Source organism: Nuphar pumila, chromosome 4 (assembly GCF_984573655.1).
Source record: "Nuphar pumila chromosome 4, dmNupPumi1.hap1.1, whole genome shotgun sequence".
NCBI lineage: Eukaryota > Viridiplantae > Streptophyta > Magnoliopsida > Nymphaeales > Nymphaeaceae > Nuphar > Nuphar pumila.
In genome coordinates this window covers 15361507-15387734 of record NC_143252.1, presented here as the reverse complement: position 1 = coordinate 15387734, position 26228 = coordinate 15361507, and the positions used below count along the sequence as shown (strand labels likewise).

The 26228-nt window shown below is 36.5% G+C and overlaps 1 protein-coding gene across 1 annotated transcript; it reads right to left on the bottom strand.

Annotated features, from left to right (window-relative positions):
- Positions 1–602: 602 nt before the first annotated feature.
- On the bottom strand, positions 603–26228 carry LOC149839480 (anaphase-promoting complex subunit 11). The gene is made up of 3 exons (XM_090002568.1): positions 25738–26228; positions 25500–25618; positions 603–899 (listed from the first exon to the last, which is right to left on the bottom strand). The coding sequence occupies exons 1-3, from the start codon at positions 25773–25775 to the stop codon at positions 784–786; spliced, it is 273 nt and encodes a 90-aa protein (XP_089858694.1). The 5' UTR covers positions 25776–26228; the 3' UTR covers positions 603–783.

Genomic DNA, 26228 nt, shown 5'->3' with positions numbered 1-26228 from the left:
GGCCAGCCTCTCTCTCTCTCTCTCTCTCTCTCTCTCTCTCTCTCTCTCTCTCTCTCTCTCTCTGCCCCTTAACAATCTGGATGGTTTCCCAACTAGACCTGCCCAACCAGCTTGCCCAGGCCCAGTGAGCAGGTAGGAGAAGAAAAAAGTACCTGAGCTGACAAAAGATCACTCGGTCGGGTTCAACAGGTTGAAGTCCAGCTCATCAGGCCCTAATGGGCCTTCGATGCACTGATATCCACACCTATTCTAATGCATGTGTTTGTAATATTTCATAGGTTGGGCAGTACTGCTAAATTGGGCATATAATCTGCATTATTATCTTTATCATTATAATTATTGTTGTTGTGAGCATTATTATTGTTATTATTGTTGTTCTTCTTCTTCTTCTTGTGGTTGTTGTTAATATTAATATTAGAGTATTATTATTCCGTGCTCCACTCCAAGTTAGATAGGGATGCAAAAAAAAAAAGAAAGACGATGCAACACAAGAATTAGCCTGTTTTAACCTGTAAAACCAAACATTTCAAACGATATTACAAGTGACACTGATCACATCGTGTTTTCTGAAAAAAGACTGCCTTTCGTAATGTCAAACCCGATTTCAGCCATACAAAAAGAGTGATCAGAAAAACATACAGATTCCTCAAATAGTGTTTAAACAAGGAAAGATGAAGAGCCGAAAGACTGACCAACGAACAAGCAAAATAGTGAGGAAAACAGCAAACTTTAGTCCAGCCGGCAGAGAAGTACATCTAGAACACTGGGCAGACTGTAAAGCAATTACTCTTTGAATTGCCACTCTCTGCGACACATAGGGCAATGTGGTTGGGATGTCTGCGAGTTCACCCACTTCAAGATGCAATGGAGGTGGAATGCATGGTTGCAAGCACCCCATACTGTGACAAACATCAAGAAACATCAGAACACCAATTCGTGAACATATGTAAATAATTACATAATAGTTTGGCGATACTCGTGCTATATGCAATCTGAAAAAGAAAACTATGCCACACAACATGCACCAAGATGACAGGGAAACCTTTGTTTCTGGACATATGTAACTATGTAAGGACCTCAAGAAAGTGGCCCAAGAGCCATTATTTTTTAAAATAGCTGTTTCTTCAAGTATACAGTACCATAAACACATGCATTTTTGAATAGTTGATTACTTGAACTAGGGATGCCTTAAAATTTTCCAACTATCACGTGTGTATACATCCTTGCATCATCCACCATGAACCAGAAAAGATGCCTCAGACGTTTCAGGAGATGAATAGTTTTTGGCTTCTCTAGTGAAATAATCAAAATGTCTATTTGAGCATATATTGCCTAGAGACACCATAAGCAAGTCGACAAACAACTCCATCCCCTAGATCAGACAACACAGAAAGGCTTATCTAGCAAGGTTACTACGACCAACTGAATACATCTATGTGGTTGCTCCTCAATATCCATAAGAAGTATTGAAAGCTCAATCAGTGACTGCATTATGGTAATAAATGTAAGAACACGAGAAACTCCAAAGATCTCTAAAAGAAACTGTAGATCCCTTTTCCTCCTCACGTAGATGCTGTCCAAGGTCCATTTACAGGCCTCGTATCAGTCCGCCCGCAAAAACAATAAAGAAAACACATATGTGGCCGGCTCCCATGGCCGGACACCAGAAAAAGAAGGGTAGATTAGGGTTCGGTCCGGGCACCTTCTTCCTTAGATCCTCCTCAAAAACATCCTCTCCTCCTCTCTCTTTTCTCTCTATTCTCACAGTAGGGTTGATTCAATCAAGCTGCTCAACCTCGGAGCAAGTTCAGCTTTGTTTGTATATTTGATCATTAATCTATATATGGACAGTTAGGTCACACTATAATAACGGAGGGGTCTCGAGTTTGAATATTAAGGACACAGTCCCCCCAGCTTGACTATAAAAGAAAAAAAAAGGCAAGCTCAAGCATGGATCTGTTAAAGTATATGGATTTCATATATATATATATATATATATATATATATATATATATATATATATATATATATATATATATATATATATATATATATATATATCTTTTTGTAATGCCCACTAAGTACAATTTTATCTTTTTATTCATTTGTAAATAGAAATGTCCATTAGGGACATTTTTGTAATTCTTTTTTTTTATTATTATTTAAAGGAGTAAAAACTAAAAGGGGATTCCCTTCAGAGTCGTTGGGACTCTCCCCAACGGTCACACGGTCACAAATGTGACCGTTGGGGTGCTCCCAATGACTCTTTTGGGAGCTCTCTTTGGCCCCCTTTGAGGTGTATAAAAAGAGATCTTCTCCCTTCTTTTTTTAATGTTTTTAAAGCATTTTATTAATAAACATTTTATTAATTTAAGCTCCCTCACTCTTTCTTCTCCTTTGTAAGTGTGTTTGGTGTTTTGCCCTTTGTGGCATATTGTATCTTGTCCATTAGAGACAACTTGCTTATGTGTTTATACCTTCTTGTAGCCACTTTGTGATATTATTCTTGGCACTTGTACTCCATTATATGGCATCAGAGCCCCTAAGTGTTTGAACACTCTTGGGACTTCTTTTGTATTTGAGTGTGTTTAAGCTTCACACTCTTGTTCTTCTTCAACTCTTCCGCAATAGCCGATAAAGATGCAAAGATTAACCTCTCATTCAAATTGAATGAGATATGAAAAATAACTTCAAAGGTAAGAAAATTTGGGAATATGTATGTGACACCGTTCCAAAACCACAATTAAAGCTCACTAAAAGGGAAGAAAATGAAGAAAAAACTTTCAGTGATGAAAAACAAGTCAAAGCTATTGAAAAATACCAATTCAAAGTTGAAGATTTGGAAAGTGTGCAAGACAAAATATTGGCATGGTTCATGAATAATGTGAAACTCAAAATTTGTGCTAATCTAGCCAAATTTAAGAAGGTAAATGAAGCATGGTTCTTCATGAAAGATATGTATACTCAAAAAGACCTTGCTAGGCATTTCTTTTTACAAGAAAAAGTAAGAAGAACTAAGCAAGAGGATATGAGTATTAGAGACTACTATAGTAATTTATTTTCTTTATAGGATGAGCTTGTTCTCCTTAAACCACAATGAGAAGGAACTGTTATTACCATGAAGCAAGAGCAAATGGAGAGATTTTTTTTTTCAATTCATTCATAGGCTTCAACCCGAATTTGAACTAAGAGGATCCCTTCTTCTTAGGACTTCCTACTCATCTTAGTGAAGTTCTTGCCAATCTATGCCAAGAAGAAACTCACTTGGCTCTTAAAAAAGACATTGATGAAATCTATACGGTATATAAACTGAAAAATAATTGTTAAATTATATGTATCTTTGTTCACATATATATATATATATATATATATATATATATATATATATATATTCTGCTTTATGTAAACTGAAATACCCATCAAGGGTATTTTAGTCATTTATTATATGTAATAGGTGTCAGTCTAGTAGAGGCTGACTTTCCTTTCTTTCTTTATTTCTTTTCTTTTATTTTTTGTTTTCACATGACTGTTGGGGCAGCAGTAGGGGCCCTTATTATTTTTTATTTTAAGTTGTAATATGTTATATTGTCAAGGGCATTTCTGCCCTTGACAAATATAAGATCTATATAGCTGTTGGGGCTCCCCAACGGCAGCTATATTGGGGAGCCTCTCACTCCCCTTGGTGCCTATAAATATGGGGCTTAGACCCTTTGTAATGCAATGCATTTTTGTGTGCATTTGATTCTCAATAAAAATAATATTTTTTATATTGTATGTTCATTTCTTTAAGCCCATAAGTGGCTAGTTTGCTTGTGCTTTTGCCTCTTTGTGTGGGTTTGTATTTGCCTCTTGTTTGAGGTGTGTGGAAAGATCGTGATTTCATTACATGGTATTAGAGCCATCAGTTGAAGATCTTGTTTGTGTGAACGTAAGAGTGTGAATCATGAGCTCGTGGTGTCCAAAGAATACCTTTGCTTTTATTCTATCTTCATTCTTTCCGCTTTCTCTTTCTCTCTTTCTATCTCTTCTTTGTAAAATAGAGAATGGATGAGAAGTTATCTCTATTCCCGTAAAACTCAATGATACAAACTATGATGTGGTCATTTATAGTGAAACATAAAATATGGAAAAAACGTCTATGAGGATTGGTTGATGGCTCCGAAAGAGAAACTAAGCTTGTGCTTACCAAGATCGAAAATGGCAAGAAAATAACACTTCAAGGAGAAGAAATGTCTAAAGTCATCGCTGAATATGAAAAAAGGTGGAAAGAGTGGAGGATGGGTCATTCCAAGATCATTGGATGGCTCATCAATAGTGTCGACATCAAGAAATGCTCAAGTTTGACAAAATTTGATTTTGCTTGTGATGCATGGAAGTCTTCAAGGATATGTATTGTCTAAAAGACAACTCATGTATGTAATGTGCAAAATAAAGTTAGAACTATGACTCAAGAGGAAATGAGCATTAAGAAATATTATAATGCTCTTGCTCTATTATGGGATGAATTAGCTCTTTTAGAGCCTAAGTGGCATTGTCCTCAAGACGTAGAACTCCGTGAAAATCAAATCAAATGGAGCGTTTCTACCAATTTATTAATGGGCTTAGACCTAAATTTGAAGAGACCAAATCGACTCTCCTTCATAGAGGAGGTGTTTCTTTCATAGTAGAGACTTTAAAAGAGCTAACTACGAAAGATAATATATTAAAAAGCCCCACCTCTACCAAAGATGAGGAATTAGTGCTTGCTACGTCATGACCCAAAAATCATACAAAAGCATATAAACCTCCTCACTTTAGAAGAGGTAAAAGTGACTATGGAAGGAACTCAAATGATTATGGGAAGAGCTCAAGTGACTATGAGAAGAATTCAAGTGACTATGAATACAAGAGGGGTGGTAAGATAATATGCCACTTTTGCAAAAAAACGGACCACATCAAGCTATTTTGCCCAAAAAGGAGAAATGAGAAGAAAGTGACCTCTATGAGATCCTCAAGTGAAAAAGGTGGTATAGATGAAGGTTCCAAGAACGTCTCTCTTGCTCAACTCATGGAAATCCTTCAACCATTAATCAAAGGTTAATCTTCCTCTCTCTGGTGCGGCCGTATTAACATGCGTGGAGCCCGGTAATAACTTTGAGATTCTTGATTCTGGTGCCTCTTTTCATATGCCTTTTAATGAGTTCATACTACCGTAAATAGAACATCTTTAAAAATTAAAAGCTTAGGTACTTTGAATTTTTTTTTTAAAAATAGTCAAAAAATTTTGTCCCAAACATTAGAGCAGTACCCAAACTTAACCTAAACCTCTTATTCATTTCTTAAATTACCGACCATGGATGTAAGGTTACCTTCTCACCTAATGATTCTTGGTACAAGATCTCCAGTCCAAGAAACCGATTGAGGGGCCATAGAAAATTAGACCTCTACTACATGGACAATTTGGAATTGTCAAATCAAAAATTTTGTGAAGATTGCATACTTGGAAAATGAAATCTCTACCTTTTGAAAATAGTCAATTTGTATCTAAAGAACCTTTTGAGTTAATACATTCGGATGTATGGGGAATGACACCGGTTATATCCAAAGGAGGAGTTATTCATTATGTAAACATGGATCTATTTTGTTAGACTCAAATCCGAAGTACTTGAGTATTTTAAAAAATTCTATAGTTAAGTTAAAAATCAATTCTAAACCTCTATTAAAATATTTAGATATGATTCCGGAGGAGATAAAGATTTTAAAAGCATTCTTGATCAACAAGGAATTACTCATCAAAAATCTTGTCCTTACACCCCACAACAAAATGGGCTGGCCGAAAGAAAGCATCAACACATTATTGAAACCACTAGGATTCTTCTAATATCCAAAACATATTCCAAAAACTTTTGAGCCGAAGTCACCTTTACGACGGTCTATTTAATCAATAGAATGCCTTCTAACATTCTTGGAAACACTTCTCTTATTGAAAATTTATTTAAAACTTCTCTCGATTATTCAAGATTGAGTTTTTGGATGTAAATGTTTTGTTATTTCTAACAAAAATGATAAACTTTCCGCGAAGGCCATTCATTGTATTTTCCTATGCTATGCCAAAAACCAAAAAGGATTTAGGTGTTATGATATTGAGAAAGACAAACGTTATGTTTTAAGAAATGCAACTTCTCTTGAAAAGGAAAATGATTTTAGAAAAATTGAGTCCAAGAAACCATGTGAGTACTCATTTTTGTTTGATCTAATGAATGAGCATAATAATGGTAATATTGATGATATTGATGTAAATGAAAGTAATGATATTCATGATATGCATGAGTGTCAATGTTTAACACTCATGATGATCATGAAGGAGATATGCATATTGTTGAACCTCACAATGAACTTCAAACATATTCTCGTTGTACACAAAGCCAACCACCATGTGCATTAGAAATTATTGGGTTTGATAAGTAATCAGGTAGAAATCAAGCACATCAAGCTTGGCGCCACTCTGCTTGATTGGTTTGGTAATGGTTTAAGTAGTATATAATAGTATATTAGTACTATACTTATATTCTATACTTATTATTTAATAATACAAAAACAGTGAACATTAAATGTTGCGTACAACACATTCCTTTTGATTGATTTCATAGAATATGATAACTACTCAATTGAAGACCCTTTTAATTTTGTGAGAAAATTAAAAAACGCTGCCAGCTTATGAGCTGTTTATAAAACACGTGCTGTTTTTGGGTTAGTATGTTTAATTCTCCATATTCCTCATCTTTGTTTCAAAATTCAAAGAATGGTTCACGATGAAAATCACATGGTTGTCAACTGTCTAAAATGTCCTCAATATTTTTCTCTTTATTACAGAAACATAAGATGAATTATTTTATCAACAAAAGAACAAAAAAATTTATGTTGTTGTAAATAACTGAAAATTGGGCAGCATTTTCCAATTTACTCTAATTTCTTAACTGTAAATTGACTTGCCTTAAACCATAAATATGGCCACAAAGCTAGTATTTGATAACAAAGTGGAACTTTTTCTTCATGGTTTGATTTGCTTTCAGCGTTTTCTTTTTCTAAATCTTCCTAAAAGGATATCCTTGCAATACTGTATCTTAAATTGGAGCTACAACAATACAAAGTTACTCTTGTTGACGACAGCTACTATAAATAAAAGTCCTGGAGCATGAAATGGACCTTGAGCTATGTCACAGGGACTCGGCAAAACAGATGCCGCACCTGCGTCGATGCGACGCGACGCGGGTGCAGCACCGGGTGTGGTCAACACGACCCTGGGTGCGGTCAACGCACCCAGGGTCATTTTTGTCCATTGTTTGGGCGTTAAAAAAAAATCCCCCGATGAAAAGGAGGATTAGGGCAAAAAAATTTTTTGCCCTAATCTCTCCTCTCCTCTCCCCCTGAGCTCGAGCTCTCTCCCATCGCCGCCCCAGCTCCGCCTCCCAGGTTCATCCTCTCGGCTCCTCCTCTCCTTTCGCAGGTTTGTACCCTCTCTCACTTTCTTCTTGGGTCGGCAGCGGAGGGGCTGAGCCCCCCCTGCTCCCTCGTTTTTCGGCACAAGAGGGGCCGAGCCCCTCCCCCATCTGGCTTTTTTTTTGGGTCGACAAGGGAGGGGCCGAGCCCCTCCCCCATTTGGCTCTTTTTTTGGGTCGACAGGGGAGGGGCCGAGCCCCTCCCCCATCTGGCTTTTTTTTGGGTCGACAGGGGAGGGGTCGAGCCCCTCCCCCCTCTAGCTCTCTTTTTGGGTCGGCAGGGTAGGGGCTGAGCCCCCCCCCCCCCCCCCCCTGCTCCCTCTGTTTTCAACAGGGGAGGGGTCGAGCCCCCCCTTCTGTTAAAATGTATCTAATATATATACATATATACTGTATATTACATCAATACCCGATAGGGGTATTTTTGTAATTTCACATAGTTGTTTTAGAAAACAACTATTTTTCTTTTTTTTTGAATAAATGTAATTTTATTTTTTATTTTTTAAATTCTTTTTTTATTTTATTTGAGGACCTAAAGGGGCTCCAACCTTAGAGTCGTTGGAGCTCCCAACGACTCTATGGGAGCCCCCTTTTGGCTCTCCTTTTGAGGCCTTTTGGCCACCCCTTTGCTCCTCTCCTTTTTGTATAAATGTATATCATTCATTCTTGAGAGCTTTCTCTCTTCTCAATAAGAGGCTTTTTATATTGTTGCCTTTTTAAAGGCTTGTGCTTGTATTGTCCCTTTGTGGACTTGTGATATTGTCTCTTTTATTCATTGTTGTAAGTGTTTGTATGCACTCTTTATATTTCCGCAATATCTCATTACATGGTATCAGAGCCACTCGATTCTTGAAGGAAAGGTGTGGTTCGTGTATCTCATATTTAGTGGATATCTTCTCACTTTTTGGCAACATCATGGAAACAAAGATTGACCTATCTTTCAAGCTCAATGGAAAGAATTATATGATGTGGGCATCGGCAATGGAAAATAATATCAAAGGAAAGAAGCTTTGGGGTTTTGTCATGGGTACCGTTCCGGAACCTAAGCTTATGCTCACGAAGGAAGAAGAAGGTCAAGAAAAGGCTCTTGAAGGAGATGCTCGCCTCAAGGTCATTGAAAGTCATCAAAAAGAAGTAAAAGATTGGGAAAGCAATCACGCAAAAATCCTTGCGTGGTTTATGAACAATGTTGAGCTTAAGGTATGTACTAATATAGCTAAATTTCGTAGAGCCAATGAGGCTTGGTCCTTTATGAAGGGTATGTATACCCAAAAGGATCTTGCAAGAGCATACTTCTTGCAAGAAAAGATTAGAACCACCAAGCAAGGTGATTCTAGCATTCAATACTATTATAGTGCCCTAAACCCACTATGGGATGAATTGGCTCTCTTAGAGCCAAAATGGGTTTCTATGGAAGATATTGATTTAAGGCAAAAACAAATGGAGCGATCGTTTCAATTTCTTTTTGGGCTACGTCCCGAATTTGAGCAAGTGAGATCTTCACTTCTCCATAGATCTATTTTTCCTCCTATTGAGGATGCTATTGCCGAAATCACTCAAGAGGAGACAAGGCTTGGCATGAGTAAGTATGTTGATGAAGTCCTTGCCGTATCAAAACCGGGTAACAATGTTAGAACCTATAAGCCTCTTCATTTTGGAAAACAAGGAAACTATAATGGAGGAAGAAAAATGATTGTTTGTCATTATTGCAATGAGTCGGGTCATATTAGACCCGCTTGTCCAAAGCTTATTGGAACCTTCAAGCCTAAAGTGACCTCTCTTGAAGAAACCACCACCAAAGAAGATGAAGGCAAGAACAATGACATCAAAGAAACTCTTGGACAAATATCTATGGCTCTCCAACAAATGCTAAAAGTTTCTTCCTCCACATTGGGTGCGGCTATTGCTTCAACATCATCACCCGGTACGTATTCTTGGATCTTTGACTCCGAAGCTTCTTTTCATATGACCCCTCATGAAAATGCACTTATTGATGTTTGCACCAATTCAAAGGACTCTTGTGTCTCTACGGCCGATGGAACCTTTTTAAAAATTTCAAGTATTGGCTCTTTTAAAGATTCACAAAATTTTTGTGTTCCAAAAGTAAAAGTTGTTCCCAAACTAAATTTAAACTTATTTTCGGTTTCTCAAATTGCCGACCATGGATGTGAAATATTTTTCTCATCTAATAGTTGCTTTGTGCGGGATCTCCGGTCCGGGAAGCGGATTGGGCAAGGCCATAGAAAGGGAGACCTCTATTATATGGACCATCTTGATCTCCCTACAAACTATTTTTGTTCTTATGTCCAAGAAAAAAACATGGAAACTTGGCATAAAAGACTTGGTCATCCAAGTTATTCCAAATTGTATCTCTTTCCTTTTGGAAACAAATTTTGTAAGGAAAAAGAAATTAATTGCAAAGATTGCATTTTTGGAAAAATGAAGTCTATTTCATTTTCAACTAGAACTTTTCTTTCATCAAGGCCTTTTGAATTGGTGCATTCGGATGTTTGGGGGCCTTCTCCGGTTATGTCTAAAGGGGGCTATTCATATTATGTTACGTTTATTGATGACTTTACTCGGTATGTTTGGATTTATTTCCTTACTCATAAGTCGGAAGTATTTACTTTCTTTAAAGATTTTCATAAAAAAGTTCAAAATCAATTTCAAAGTAACATATTTATTTTAAGATCCGATTACAGTGGCGAATATTTATCTCACGAATTCCAAAACTATTTAACCCAAAATGGCATTTGCCATCAAAAGTCATGTCCTAGGACTCCCCAACAAAATGGCCTAACGGAAAGGAAACATAGGCACATTATAGAAACCGCTAGAACATTACTTGTTTCTAGGAATATTCCAAAGAAGTTTTGGGCCGAAGCCGTTCTAACCTTAACCTATCTAATCAATAGAATGCCCTCTTCTAAGTTAAAAAATGCTTCTCCCTATGAAAAACTCTTTAAATTTTCTCTCGATTTCAACCGTTTTCGTATTTTTGGTTGCAAATGTTTTGTCTTATTACATAAGAGGGATAAGTTATCTCCAAAAGCAATTGAATGTGTTTTTCTAGGATATGGTGAAAATAAAAAAGGGTATAGATGTTATGATTTTAAGAATGATAAACTATATGTTTCAAAAGATGTAACATTTCTAGAAGAGAAGAAAACGGTTTTGATAAAATAGAAGAAACAAATGAAATTGATTATATATTCTTATATGATCTTATTGATGACATACAAGAAGATTTTCTTGAAAACATAGACGATACTCGTGAGGTATCCCATCTTGACATAACACCCTCAAATGATAGTGATTCAAATATAAATGTTCATGATAGTGATACCAATATAAATGTTTACTCAAGAAGAAATCAAGAAAATCCTATTAGTGCCCTCGAAAAATACTCTCAAATTTCTGAATCCACTAAGGAACCACAAGTTAGTCATTCTTCTAGAATATCAATACCCCCAAATAGGTTTGTATCATATGATTCATTAACTCCCAACTATCGGGCATGTTTAATAACCCTACATTCTTACTTTGAACCGGCCCACTATAATCAAGTTAAATCTATACCTCATTGGATTGAAGCAATGCAAGTTGAACTAAATGCTTTAAAAAAGGCCAATACTTAGGAAATAGTTAATCTACCCTCCCACAAAAAACCTATTGGTTGTCGCTGGGTCTTCAAAGTTAAAACTAAAAGTGATGGCTCTTTAGAGCGATATAAAGCTAGATTAGTTGCTAAGAGATACTCCCAAGAATATGGCATTGATTACGAAGAAACATTCGCTCCTATAGCTCGAATGACTAGTGTCAGGACCTTAATAGCTGTCGCATCAACCAAAAAATGGCCTATTTATCAACTTGACGTAAAAAATGTTTTTTTAAATGGAAGTTTAAGTGAAGAAGTTTATATGGATCCGCCACCCGGAATAAATATTAAGCAAGGTCAAACACTTCGGCTTTTGAAGGCATTGTATGGTCTTAAATAAGCCCCTAAGGCTTGGTATGATCGTTTCAGTGATATCATAATAAAGTTAGGATTTCACTCTTGTTATACTGACACTGCTCTTTTTGTTAAACATGCAGGTTCTAGTATCGTAATTTTGTTGCTTTATGTTGATGATATGATTATCACTGGGAATGATCAAAGTAGTATTATTAATGTTAAAAATATGTTAAAAGATAATTTTGATATGTCTGGCTTAGGTTTTCTGGAATTGAGGTTGCATATTCTCCTAGAGGATATATTTTGTCACAGATGAAGCTTGTTGCAGATATATGTTCTAAGTCTGAGATTTCTGATGATAAGAAAGTAGAGACTCCCGAGGTTATTAATGCCAAATTGCGGTTGGAGGATGGGGTTCTTCTGGAAGATCCCACACCTTACAGACAACTCATTGGGTCTCTTACATATTTAACCATCACCAGACCAGATATCACTCATGAGGTTCACTCAGTTAGCCAATTTCAGCATGCTCCTACAACTGTGCATATGAGTGTTGTTCTCCGAATCATCCGCTATATTCGGAATACCATCAATAAAGGGTTATTTTTATCCTTCTCTTCTTCCTTGAATCTTCTTACTTATACTGATGCAGATTGGGGAGGTAATCCCAATGATCGAGTCTCAACTATTGGTTTTTGTGTCTTTTTAGGGGACTCTTTGATTGTCTGGCGATGCAAGAAGCAACAGAAAGTTTCACTATCATCCACTGAAGCTGAGTACCGGGCTATGGAAACCACGACAATGAAACTTGTATGGCTTCGCAGTCTGCTTAAAGACATAGGAGTTGATATTACCGAAGCCTCAAAACTATGTTGCGATAACAAGAGTGTCATCTATATTGCGAGCAATCATACTTTTCATGAGCGAATAAAACATATCGAAATGGATTGCCACTATGTTCGTGACGAATTCTTACGAGGAATTATTGCTCTTCCATATGTCACTTCAGAATATCAGTTGGCGGACTTCTTCACTAAAGCTCTTTCGGCTCCTCGCTTCATGTTTCTTCTTGGCAAACTTTCCGTCATTTCCCCGTAAAGTTTGAGGGGGTGTTAAAATGTATCTAATATATATATATATATATATATATTGTATATTACATCAATACCCGATAGGGGTATTTTTGTAATTTCACATAGTTGTTTTAGAAAACAACTAATTTTCTTTTTTTGAATAAATGTAATTTTATTTTTTATTTTTTAAATTCTTTTTTTATTTTATTTGAGGACCTAAAGGGGCTCCAACCTTAGAGTCGTTGGAGCCCCCAACGGTCACAAATGTGACCGTTGGGGGCTCCCAACGACTCTATGGGAGCCCCCTTTTGGCTCTCCTTTTGAGGCCTTCTGGCCACCCTTTTGCACCTCTCCTTTTTGTATAAATAGGGGTGAACCCCTTGTATATCATTCATTCTTGAGAGCTTTCTCTCTTCTCAATAAGAGGCTTTTTATATTGTTGCCTTCTTAAAGGCTTGTGCTTGTATTGTCCCTTTGTGGACTTGTGATATTGTCTCTTTTATTCATTGTTGTAAGTGCTTGTATGCACTCTTTATATTTCCGCAATATCTCATTACACCTTCTCCCTATGTTTTCGACAGGGAGAGAGGGTCGAGTATAATTGATTTAAAAATTTTAATGTATTTTTTTTTGTGTTTTCAGGATAAAAATGACGGATAAAGGGAAAGGACTTGCATCATCCTCATCCCAACATGTGAGTTCTGCTGCTAGTTTTGCTGATAGTTGCAGTGTGATTGATGATGTGGGGCCACTATGAGTACATGTAGATAAACTTGCAAAAACTGGAGAAGGAGGTGGTGGAAACAAGGGTTTTCGATGCAAGCTCTGTGAAAGATATTTTGTTGGGTCTTACACAAGAGTGAAGACTCATTTGTTGAAGATACTAGGACATGTCATTTCAGCTTGTAGAAAAGTTGATGAGGCAATGTGAAGACAATACAAGAAAATACAAGAAGAATATGAGAAGAGAAAGGCAATGGCCGATTCTTCTGCAGTCAGTGTGCCATTTGCAAGCCACCAAGAAGATGCTGAAAAAAAAAGAAAAGTCAATGTAGGAGGTAGAGGAACGATACAAACAACATTCAATACATATGGAAGAGAAGAATTGGATAGAAAAGTTGTGAGGTATTTTTATTTTGGTTCACTCCCATTTAATGCGGCTAGAAATCCTTATTGAATGGATTTAGTAACATCCTTGGCAAATTGTAATTTGAGTGGCTATGTGCCTCCAAGCTCAGAAAAACTACGAATCACACTTCTTGCAGAAGAAAGGGCAAATGTGGAGAGGTTGCTAGAGATTAAAAAATATTCATGGGAGCAAAATAGAGTTTCTATTGTTTCTGATGGATAGACGAATATTCAAAGGCGTCCACTGATTAATTTCATTGTTTGTTCGCTTAGTGGCCCAGTATTCTTGAAAGCAGTTGATGCATCTGGGGAATATAAAAATGTGGAGTATTTGAAGGGGTTGTTTATAAAAGTCATAAAAGAAGTGGATGATCAGAAAGTAGTACAAATCATTACAGACAACGCTCCAGTTTGTAAAAGTGCAGCGTTGAGTTTGGAGAGTGAGTACCCTCATATTTTTTGGACTCACTGTTTAGCACACAGCTTAAATCTAGCCCTAAAGAGCATATGCAATCCTAAAGAAGAAGAAAATTCACAAGCATATGCTTTATGTTCATGGATTAAGATTTAAAAAGAAATGTCAAAAGCATTAGGAATTTTGTTGTTAACCACCATCGTGTTAATGCTATATTGAATAGGCATTCTGATTTGAAATTGTTGAAGGTCGCTGAAACACGTTTTGCATCCATTATTGTGATGATGAAGAGGATTAAAAGAGTGAAGAATGCTTTGATTAACATGGTGACTGATGAAAATTGGACATTCTATCGTGTTGATGATGATATCAAGGCTCAAGAAATTAAGAAATTCATTCTTGATTATGAGTTTTGGGACAGAGTGGTATACTTCTTTCAATCTACGCAACCTATTTGGGAAATGTTAAGAGAAGTTGATAAGGATGAGCCCATGCTTCACAGAGTTTATGAAATGTGGGATAATATGATTGAAAAAACACAAGTTATAGTTTTCATGCATGAAGAAAAAAATCATGCATTGGGTGATTCAGATTTTTTTAATCATATTCATTCAATTTTAGTCAGAAGATGGGATAAGAGCAACACTCTCTTGCATTGCATGGCACATTCTCTTAATCCAAAATATTATGCAAATAAGTGGGGGGCTGGTGGTATTGGTCGTGTCCCTCCAAATTTAGACCCAGAGCTATCAATACATAGAAATATGTGTATGACAAGACTTTTTCCAGAAGCATATCTTCTACATCAAGTTGTAAGGAAACGGCTTTGAATATATAAGGTTCAATAATGAACCAATACACATGCACATGAAGTGCGAATATACCCACTAAAGGGGAAAACACAAGCACATAATGTGCTAACACATAAACCCACAAAGGGGCAAAAATGCCTATAAGGCATAAGTTAATATTATTGAAGAGAGGAAGGGTGTAACACTCATTACTTGGAGCAAAAGCTCCTCCAAAGGAGTGAGTAAATTACAAGGGGGAGACCCCTATTTATAACACAAGAGAAGAGCCACATAGGGGGCACTCAAAGGAGTCGTTGGGAGCCCCCAACGGTCACATTTGTGACCGTTGGGGGCTCCCCAACGACTCTTTGGGGAGCCTCCCTAGGTGGCGCAAACCACAAAAAATGAAAAAGAAAAAAAAAGAAAAAAAAAGTAAAATTACAAACACATTCCAAATGGAATATGCGTAAAAAAGGAGAAATGATTAAACTACCCCTATGCCTAATAATAGAGAAATATATATTTTATATATATAATTAGGAAGATACATATGCATATATACCATATATGTATATGTATCATCCTTTATATATATAAAATATATATAAGATTACAAAGATTGAATGATACATTTTAACACCCCCCCTCAAACTTTGCGTGGGGGAACGAAAAGATTGAAGAATGCAAGAGGAAGAATCTCAAGGCTTCAAGAGCCTTCAGTCCGAATGCCATTGAAATTTGCAAATGTCTTCCTCCAAAGCCTTTAACGATGAGCACCTTTCATGATCTATCCAAGGTACTTCTTTTCCTCTCATCTTCAAGATCATGTGGAACAAATCAAGAAAAGGTCCAAGTAAAAAATATTTTTGCACTTTAATCAAGTGAAATATTCCAAATAAGATGAATTAACCAAAAATCATATCATATAATTCATCCAAAAGTAATGGTGCAAAAAGATATTCTATGCATAGTAAAAACACAATTATTTTATTTGAAGCACAGGATTTGATGGAACAAGATAATTACTTATGTATGTAAAATGATTTTAGAAAACCAATTTTTCATAATCATATACCATGTTGAAGAGGGAGCGGAAACAAATTACAAGAATGCATAATGCATTCCTAAAGTCCAACATTGGACAAACATAACCTCATAACGAGGAATAACATAATGGTCCACAAGGGACACCACAAGAAGCCTACGAAGAGGCATAAGTTGCACATAATTTATTGAATGAGGGCCAAAAGGCCATAATGAGCATATGCATATAATATCATGAAATGAATCAACACCTAAAAGAGTCATTAATGATCATGCTCCAATCATACTTTAGTCAAGTAATATTATATGAACCGATAAGATAGAAAGACAAGTGTTATTGATTTTAGCAAGTCCCTTTGAAAGCGATTTCAAGAGGGAAATGCTCAAAAGAGTGTATAAAACACAAGAGTTTAAAAGGTTTTAAGTCCACTTAAGAGGCAAAATAATGAGAGTTATTTGAGTAGAGAACCTTACACATTTAGGAACATCTCGCTCAAATGATTGCAATTACAAAAACTCATTTTGCATATCAAATATAAAAGGTGACCAAAAAATCAATTTGATTTTAAAATATGCATATTAATGATATGATTCACTTGTATCTTTAAACGACAAAATATGAATGAAATTTCACAAATTTCAACAATAATTCATCCATTACAAGCAACTATCTCATCAGTCCTCCAAAACCCACAAATCAAGTGTGTAAGCTACTAGATCAAGAACATAAATATAATGCCATTAAAGGCCAAGGACACACACAATGGTGTGTAAAAGAACCTCTTGTCTACATGTAATAATACTTGAAATGAGTGCATCAACGATAAGAACAAGAGAATGCACGCCAACATGGATCAAAAGCATCTCTTGTCTATGTAAAAATACACTCAAGACCAAGTATGTTCAGCTACTAGAACAAGAGTATCAAGCCAACCATGGGCTAAAACACAATACATCTCTTGTCTACATAAAATGACACTTAAAATGAGTGAAAGAAGTCAACCATGGGCATACATCTCAGCGACTAGAACAAGGACACAAAAGTCAACATGGACTAAAATCACACACCATGGTGTGAATCAACGTGCCTTGTCTACATATAATAACACTCAAGATAAGTGTGTTCAGCTACTAGACCAAGAGAACAAAGCCAACAAAGGGCTACCAACACACAATGGTGTAATAATATGTCTTGTCTACATATGATGACACTTAGATAATAGGTATAAGAGGAGAAGACTTTTGAGGCAATAAAACTTGTAATGACAAACATATAAATAAAACTTTGGACAATATTTTGAAAATAAATATGTGCACATGCGCACAACAAGAACACTTGGAACACTTGTGCACAAAAGCATATAAAAGTATCTTTAACAAGATACTATAATCGATGGAACGATATAAATGTAAGAACATACACATACCAAGAACACTTGGAACACTTGTGCACAAAAGCACAAAACACGAAATCACAAATGTGCAAATGCACTCATAAGCAATAAAAGGTTGGGCAATAATCCCCAACACCCTTGAATTAAATATACCTTAAAACATTTAAGGTTCCAAGACACCATATATCCATCACATTTATATATAAATAAGAGCATCCATAAGATCAATGGCCAAAAGAAAACGAGTGACACACTCATAATTAGAGATCATATAACAAATCATTCTAGAGTCTCAAGGTGCCCATAACTCACCTCAACAACCATCTTTAATATGGTAATTGGACAATCTAAAATGACATAACACAAGGTGCCCTTAACTCACCTCAACAATCATCTCTAATATAACAATAAGGCCATACAAAAAGGATTGATGCATCATATAACTTGTGATGGATAAAAATAAATGTCATAATGAACACTTAGGGAAATCATTTTCCAAATATGTGATTTTACAAAGAGGGTCGATTCAAAGGTCCAACATAATTAATCACAACAATATGCCTTCTAATAATTTTGCATAAATACGAAATTATGTTCAATCATGATCATTATCAAAAGACTTAATAAACACATCATGAAATATTTAAGCAATGTCATGTGTGAGGACGGATTTGGAATAATCCAAGAATCAAATCAAGCCTTTATAAATTGCAATTATATGCATACCAAGATATAGAATGGCAATAATCTTAAATTAGCAAATTTAGGACAACATGTAACAAGATATTGCGGAAGCACTTATAATGATAAAAGAAACAATCTCACAAGTCCACTAAGGGACAAAACAAGCCCTAAGGAAGGCAATATATATCATCTCTTTATTGAAAAGAGAGTACCATGTGAAAATGTCTATGAATAGACAATACGCATACAAGCATGACTACTTTATAAAAGAAGTGTACGAAGACACTCTCACAACACTTGAACAAAATACGCAAAAAGCATAATAATAGCAAACATGCAATAATGCATGTATTTTATAAAAGGAGCAAAATGCTTGAGACTCTCAAGCTTTCACAAAGATGGTAATATTTTAAAAAATCTCATAAAAAACCAATATTAAAAAGAAGCTTATAACAATCATGAAATCTTCGCAAAGAGTATATACTCATAAGAAGATTCGCAAGGATCAAAAGACCTCTCAAAGAGAGATCCAACAAACAAAATTCTCAAATGAGGGTACATACGAAAGGAAGAGCGAAAATTTTATTAAAGTGGAGAAAATCCCAAAGAGAATACTAGGATTGCGTTATGGCATAAATCTATAAACAAAAATTCATAATATTATATGACTTAATAGATTATAACCAATGGATGAATATGTTTTAAATAAACACAACATGAAATATTTAAAACATATGTAATAAGTATGCAACATTAATGAAGACCATAAATCTTATAATAAAACATATTCTTGAAATTGAATTGAAGAATGAAAAGAGAATAACCATATTTTATGAGATCATTTTTAAAACTTAATTCAACCGATATTATAAAAATGTCTTCTTAATCAAACATTGCTCGTATGAAAAAGAGCTCATTAGGTAGGAAAATAAAACATCATTTTTCAAAGACACATGTTATTATGAAAAAACCTCATATAGGACATTTTAGAGGGTAAACACATACCTTTAATATGAAATAATTATGATGAGAGTATGTGAGCAATGCTACATCTCTCACAAACATTTTACTTCTAACATAACTTTCTTTAAAAAAAACTTATTTTTCAAGAAAAGACATACGAAAGAGAATAATATAAAAAGTTCAACGGAATTGTTAAGAATCCAGACTCATAATGACATGAAGAAAAAAACATATCTAATTCTTTATAATGATCAATACTTAAAGAAATATAATGCATATCAAATATTTTTAAGAAGCAAAAAAGAGAAACACATATGCAAAAACATATCTAATTCTTCATAATGCATAATATTTAAAGAAATATAATGCATACCAAATAATTTTAAGAAGCAAAAGAGAGAAACGAGAACTTCACCATTCTTCTTTAAAATTTCTTGAATAGCACACTTCCCAATGTAACAAAGAGCAACTCGATCCCAACCTTGCTCTGATACCATGTAAGGAAACGGCTTTAAATATATAAGGTTCAATAATGAACCAATACACATGCACATGAAGTGTGAATATACCCACTAAAGAGGAAAACACAAGCACATGATGTGCTAACACATAAACCCACAAAGGGGCAAAAGTGCCTATAAGGCATAAGTTAATATTATTGAAGAGAGGAAGGGTGTAACACCCATTACTTGGAGCAAAAGCTCCTCCAAAGGAGTGAGTAAATTACAAGGGGGAGACCCCTATTTATAACACAAGAGAGGAGCCACATAGGAAGCTCCCAAAGGAGTCGTTGGGAGCTCCCAACGGTCACATTTGTGACCGTTGGGGGCTCCCTAACGACTCTTTGGGGAGCCTCCCTAGGTGGCGAAAACCACAAAAAATGAAAAAAAAAAAAGTAAAATTACAAACGCATTCCAAATGGAATATGCGTAAAAAAGGAAAAATGACTAAACTACCCCTATGCCTAATAATAGAGAAATATATATTTTATATATATAATTAGGAAGATACATATGCATATATACCATATATGTATCATCCTTTATATATATAAAATATATATAAGATTACAAAGATTGAATGATACATTTTAACAAGAAGATGAGATAAGAGCAACACTCTCTTGCATTGCATGGCACATTCTCTTAATCCAAAATATTATGCAAATAAGTGGCGGGCTGGTGGTATTGGTCGTGTCCCTCCAAATTTAGACCCAGAGCTATCAAGACATAGAAATATGTGTACGACAAGACTTTTTCCAGAAGCATATCTTCTACATCAAGTCACACAAGAGTTTGAAAAATTTTCATCTTCGAGATTATATGAACCGGCATTATTCGCGAGAGAAGAAGATAATATAGATCCTATCACATGGTGGTCAACATTTGGATCAGAAACACCTCTTTTGCAACGTCTTGCATTAAAATTGTTATCGCAGCCTGCTAGTTCATCTTGTTGTGAAAGAAATTGAAGCACATATTCTCAAATCCACAACATGAAGAGAAACAAATTCACCAACAAGCGTGCATAGGATTTAGTATATGTTCATTCAAATCTTCGATTACTTTCGCGAAGCAATAATGAATACATGTACTAATTTGCTTTCTTAGTTATTTGATTATTTCTTAGTTTTCATTTAAATATACTTGTATTGTATTTATCATTTTCAAATTGGGTTTATAATGCAGACAAGGAACATCCAAATTTTGGGATGTAAACCCAGAAGAGTGTGACTTCGAGGGAGAACATGATTTCAACATAACAAACATGGATTTAGCTGAGCCTAGTATTCCTTCTAATGATGCATTTGATGATGAAGAAGAAAATTATTAACATCCATTACTTCATCAGGATATACTTTGGTATGTAATTTAGTTCTTTTATACAATACTTATTTGATTGATACTTAGGTCGATTTATGTAATTGCTTTACTTATTTGATTGATAATTTGATATTTAGGTTGATATATTGCATGCATGATGAATCATATTATGACAATGTTTACTGTTAAATGTTAAACTGTTAAAACTTCAAAATTATATATATTTACATTTTTGCCCCTGCCGCACCCTCGCACCCGGGTTTTTTGGCCAGGCATGGGGCAAGCTCGGGCTTTAGCTTGAGCATTTTCATAACTGTCTGAGAAACCTAAATCTCCACTAGTACTGCATATGCCTAAAAGAGAAAATGGGAAGAACTATGATGACAGAAAATTTCACCAAGTTAAGAACTAAGTCACAAGGATTTGGCAAACCAAGTGCCGCACCCGCGACGTGGGTGCGCGTGCGGGTGGGAACCCGGTACGGTCAACCCAACCCTGGGTGCGGTCAACGCACCCAAGGTCATTTTGGTCCAATTTTTGGACTTAAAAAAAAAATTGCCCGATGAAATGGACTGCGAAGAGAGGATTGGGGCAATTTTTTTTTGCCCTAATCCTCTCCTCTCCCGCGCTCCTCTGCTCTGTCACTCGCCTCATCTCCTCCCGACGTCTCTCAGGGGAGCCTGACGCCACCTCCTCCTCTCCTTCATCGCAGACCTCCGGCGATCGCCGGCGTCAAGCCCACCCGCAACCCTGACGACGGCCACGCTCCTCTCAAATAACCTCTCCCTTGTCCCCTTCTTCTTCTTCTGATCTTCTATTTTCGACAGGCCGACAGTGGCCGACGCCCCCTACCACCTTTATTTGACCTATCGGTAGGGGATTTTTGCGCCTGCCCCTTGATTTTTCGGCAGTCCGGCAAGAGCGACCCCCTTGCCGCTTGCCTGCAACCTATAGGTTGGGGCATTTTCCCCTTCCTCATGTTGTCCGACAGGGAGGTCGCCCTCTAATTTCAGGGGAGGGGTCGAACCCCCCTCCCTGCTCCCTTTGATTTTAGGGGAGGGGTCGCTGCTTCCCTATTTTCACAGGGGAGGGGGTGAGCTCCTCCCTGCTCCTTGTTTTTTCGACATTCAGGGGTGGGGCGAGGCCCCAACCCTTCCCCCCCTTCTCCTCGTTTTCCCTGGACGAGCGGGGAGCTGGGTTCAGCTTGACAGACCGAGCCTACCCCTCAACCCTCCTTTGTGAGCTAGGAGCTGGGCTTCGCCTGACTGACCAAGCGCACCCCTCGGCTTCTTTTGCGAGCCAGGGTCGGGTTCAGTCTGACAACCGAGCCCACCCTCCCTGCTCCCTCTGATTTTAGAGGAGGGGTCGAGCCCCTCCCTGCTTCCCTGTTTTCGCAAGGGAGGGGTGAGCTCCTCCCTGCTCCCTATTTTTCATAAAGTCAGGGGTGGGGTGGGGTGAGGCCCCAACCCTTCCCCCCCTCCTCGTTTTCCCTGAACGGGCCGGGAGCTGGGCTCGGCCTGACAGACCGAGCCTACCCCTCAACCCTCGTTTGTGAGCCGGGAGCTAGGCTCAGCCTGACTGACCAAGCGCACCCCTCGACCTTCTTTTGCGAGCCAGGGTCGGGCTCAGTCTGACAACCGAGCCCACCCTTGGCCTTTTGTTTGTCGTTCTAGTTGGATTTGGGTCCACTTCAACTATGTACCTTTTGGTATTTATTTATACGTACTACTACTATATTTTTTAAACTTATTGTATATATTATTGACTTTGCACTCAATATTATAAATCTTGAATCTTGATTGTGCATAATTGATTTTAATATAATTTTTTTTGTGTTTTTAGTACAAAAATGACGGATAAAGGAAAAGGACTTGTGTCATCATCATCCCTACATGTGAGTTCTACTGCTAGTTTTGCTGATAGTTGTAGTGGGAGTGATGATATAGGACCACTATGGGTACATGTAGATAAGCTTGCAAAAATAGGAGAAGGAGGTGGTGGAAACAAGAGTTTTCGATGCAAGCTCTGTGAAAGAGATTTTGTTGGGTCTTACACAAGAGTGAAGGCTCATTTGTTAAAGATACTAGGGCATGGCATTTCAGGATGCAGAAAAGTTGATGAGGTAATGCGAAGACAATACAAGAAAATACAAAAAGAATATGAGAAGAGAAAGACAATGAGTGATGCTTGTGTAATTAGTGTGTCATTTGGAAGCCACAAAGAAGATGCTGGAAAAAAAAAGTCAACGTAGGAGGTAGATGAACGATACAAGCAACATTCAATTCATATGAAAGGGAAGATATGGATAAAAAAGTAAGGAGGTATTTTTAATCTAGTTCACTCCCATTTAATGCGACTAAAAATCCTTATTAAAAGAATTTAGTAACATCTTTGGCAAATTGTAATTTGAGTGGCTATGTACCTCCAAGCTCAGAAAAACTACGAACCACACTTCTTGCAGAAGAGAGGGCAAATGTGGAGAGGTTGTTAGAGATTAAAAAATATTCATGTGAGCAAAATGGAGTTTCTATTCTTTCTGATGGAAGGACGGATATTCAAAGGCGTCCACTGATTAATTTCATTGCTTGTTCGCTTAGTGGCCTAGTATTCTTGAAAGCAGTTGATGCATATGGGGAATATAAAAATGCGGAGTATTTGAAGGGGTTGTTTATAGAAGTCATAAAAGAAGTGGATGATCAGAAAGTAGTACAAATCATTACAGACAACGCTCCAGTTTGTAAAAGTGCAGCATTGAGTTTGGAAAGTTAGTACCCTCATATTTTTTGGACTCACTGTGTAGCACACAACTTAAATATAGCCCTAAAGAGCATATGCAACCCTAAAGAAGAAGAAAATTCACAAGCATATGCTTTATGTTCATGAATTGAAGATTTAGAAAGAAATGTCAAAAGCATTATGAATTTTGTTGTTAACCACCATCGTGAAGGTCACCGAAACACGTTTTGCGTCAAAAGTGAAGAATGCTTTGGTTAGCATGGTGACTGATGAAAATTGAACATTCTATCGTGTTAATGATGATGTCAAGGCTCAAGAAATTAAGAAATTCATTATTGATGATGAGTTTTGAGACAGAGTGGTATACTTCTTTCAATTTACGCAACCTATTTGGGAAATGTTGAGAGAAGTTGATAAGGACGAGCTCATGCTTCACAGAGTTTATGAAATGTAGGATAATATGATTGAAAAAATATAAATTTAGTTTTCAAGCATGAAGAAAAAAATCATGCATTGGATGATTCAAAAATTTTTAACCATATTCATTCAATTTTAGTCAGAAGATGGAATAAGATCAATACTCCTTTGCATTACATGGCACATTCTCTTAATCTGAAATATTATGCAAAAAAGTGGCAGGCAGGTGGTATTGGTTGTGTCCCTCCAAATTTAGACCCAGAGCTTTCAAGACATAAAAATATATGTATAACAAGACTTTTTCCAGAAGCATATCTTCTAAATCAAGTTACAAGAGTTTGGAAAATTTTCATCTTCGAGATTATATGGACTGACATTACTCGTGAGAGAGAAAGATAATATAGATCCTATCACATGGTGGTCAACATTTGGATCAGAAACACCTCTTCTCCAACGTCTTGCATTAAGATTGCTATCGCAGCCTGCTAGTTCATCTTGTTGTGAAAGAAATTGGAACACATATTCTCAAATCCACAACATGAAGAGAAACAAACTCACCAGCAAACATGCCGAGAATTTAGTATATGTTCATTCAAATCTTCGACTACTTTCACGAACCAATGATGAATACAGGTATTAATTTGCTCTCTTAGTTATTTGATTATTTCTTAGTTTTTCATTTTAAATATACTTGTATTTTATTTAACATTTTCAAATTGGGTTTGTAACGCAGACAAAGAACATCCAAATTTTGAGATGTAAACCCAGATGAGTGTGACTTCGAGGGAGAGCATGATTTCAACATGACAAACATGGATTTATCTGAGCCCAGTCTTCCTTCTAATGATGCATTTGATGATGAAGAAGAAAATTATTAAGATCCATTACTTCATCGTCATATACATTGTAGGATATACTTTTGGTATATAATTTAATTCTTTTATGCTTTACTTATTTTATTGTTATTTAGGTTGATTTAATTGCGGTGTTAGTTTTTGTGATGTAGAATAAAACCGTAGAATTGTTAATTTGATATATTACATGCATGATGAATGATATTATGACAATGTTAACTGTTAAATTATGGCAATGTTAACGGTTAAAACTTCAAAATTATATATATAATTTTTTACATTTTTGCCCTACCGCACCCCCGCACCCAAGGTTTTTTAAAGTGCCGCACCCCCGCACCCGCACTCGTGTGATATAGGTTAAGAAGTACAAATCTAGATGCAGCAGTTGATAACAGAAATAACATCAAGTTCCGGAGGATTCCATCTCTGAGTTAATAGGAAATTAGACATTATAAGCAGAAAGAAGATCCTCAGCTTCCAAGGGATCTCCATTAGCTTCTAAATTCACATAGTAGTTATCTCTACTTCACATCCTTCAAGGAATTTGCTTATTTGTTTATCCTTCCTTCCAATTTTGAGCAGCCTCGATAGGAGTGGGGAGAGGAGACATAATCAAGTAAATACATCAAATCAACACTAACATATATTGTTTATAAGCAAGTCATTCTCAGTTTTAAAGCAATAGCAAATAAGAATATAGATGATGGGAACCACACAATGGTGAGCAAAGCAGAATGAGCTTACTTAGAGGACAATCATCACCAGGAAATTTACAATCAGGACAACAACCATCAAACGCCATTCTGCATATACCACAAGTTTCATCTTGGGCATCCCAGGTCCATGAAGCTACAGCATGCCACCTGGATTAAAATAAAAAGAAAAAAAGAGATTCATTGTTTGTAATCTAATTTACAGACTGGATCTAGTTATAAAATTTGACAATAGAAAGAACAGTACAAAAACAAGGGAGAAGGCATACTCTGTTTTATAAATGTATCCGATGTTCCACACAAACATGAGTTAAGAGAACACAAGCCAGATAGTATGAAAAGATAACACTTGCAGTGCACTAAGGCTCTGTTTGGGAGCCATTGTTGGGAAGGGTGATGACAGGGGTGATCAAATCGGTGGATTTGGAAACAACATCCTTGCAAGGATGTTGTTGAAATCCACCCTTTTTTAATGTGGTCTCTCCTCCCAATGCAGCTCTCAACTACATCTCCCCTCCCAAATCGGTGTTCCCAACTGATGGAGATGATGGGGATTTCATGAATCACCCATCACCGCTCTCAACTACGGCTCCCAAACATGGCCTAAATGAAGAAGAAAACTACCCTTCTAATGTCATATGGTCATGACTATAGCACATGGGAGGAATGGGATATGACTAACTTTACCAAGTTTCCAATAAGAATAATATGCATGGACAGGGTATGGGAGCATAAAAATGGATTATCCGTGTGACATAGA

Coding starts and splice junctions, on each gene's coding strand:
- LOC149839480 (XM_090002568.1), bottom strand. CDS start 25,775: ATGTTTGTGTGGAACATCGGATACATTTATAAAACAGA. Junction 25,619..25,737: donor GGATACATTTATAAAACAGA/GTATGCCTTCTC, acceptor ATTTTAATCCAG/GTGGCATGCTGTAGCTTCAT. Junction 900..25,499: donor TGGTGATGATTGTCCTCTAA/GTAAGCTCATTC, acceptor TGTTTGTCACAG/TATGGGGTGCTTGCAACCAT.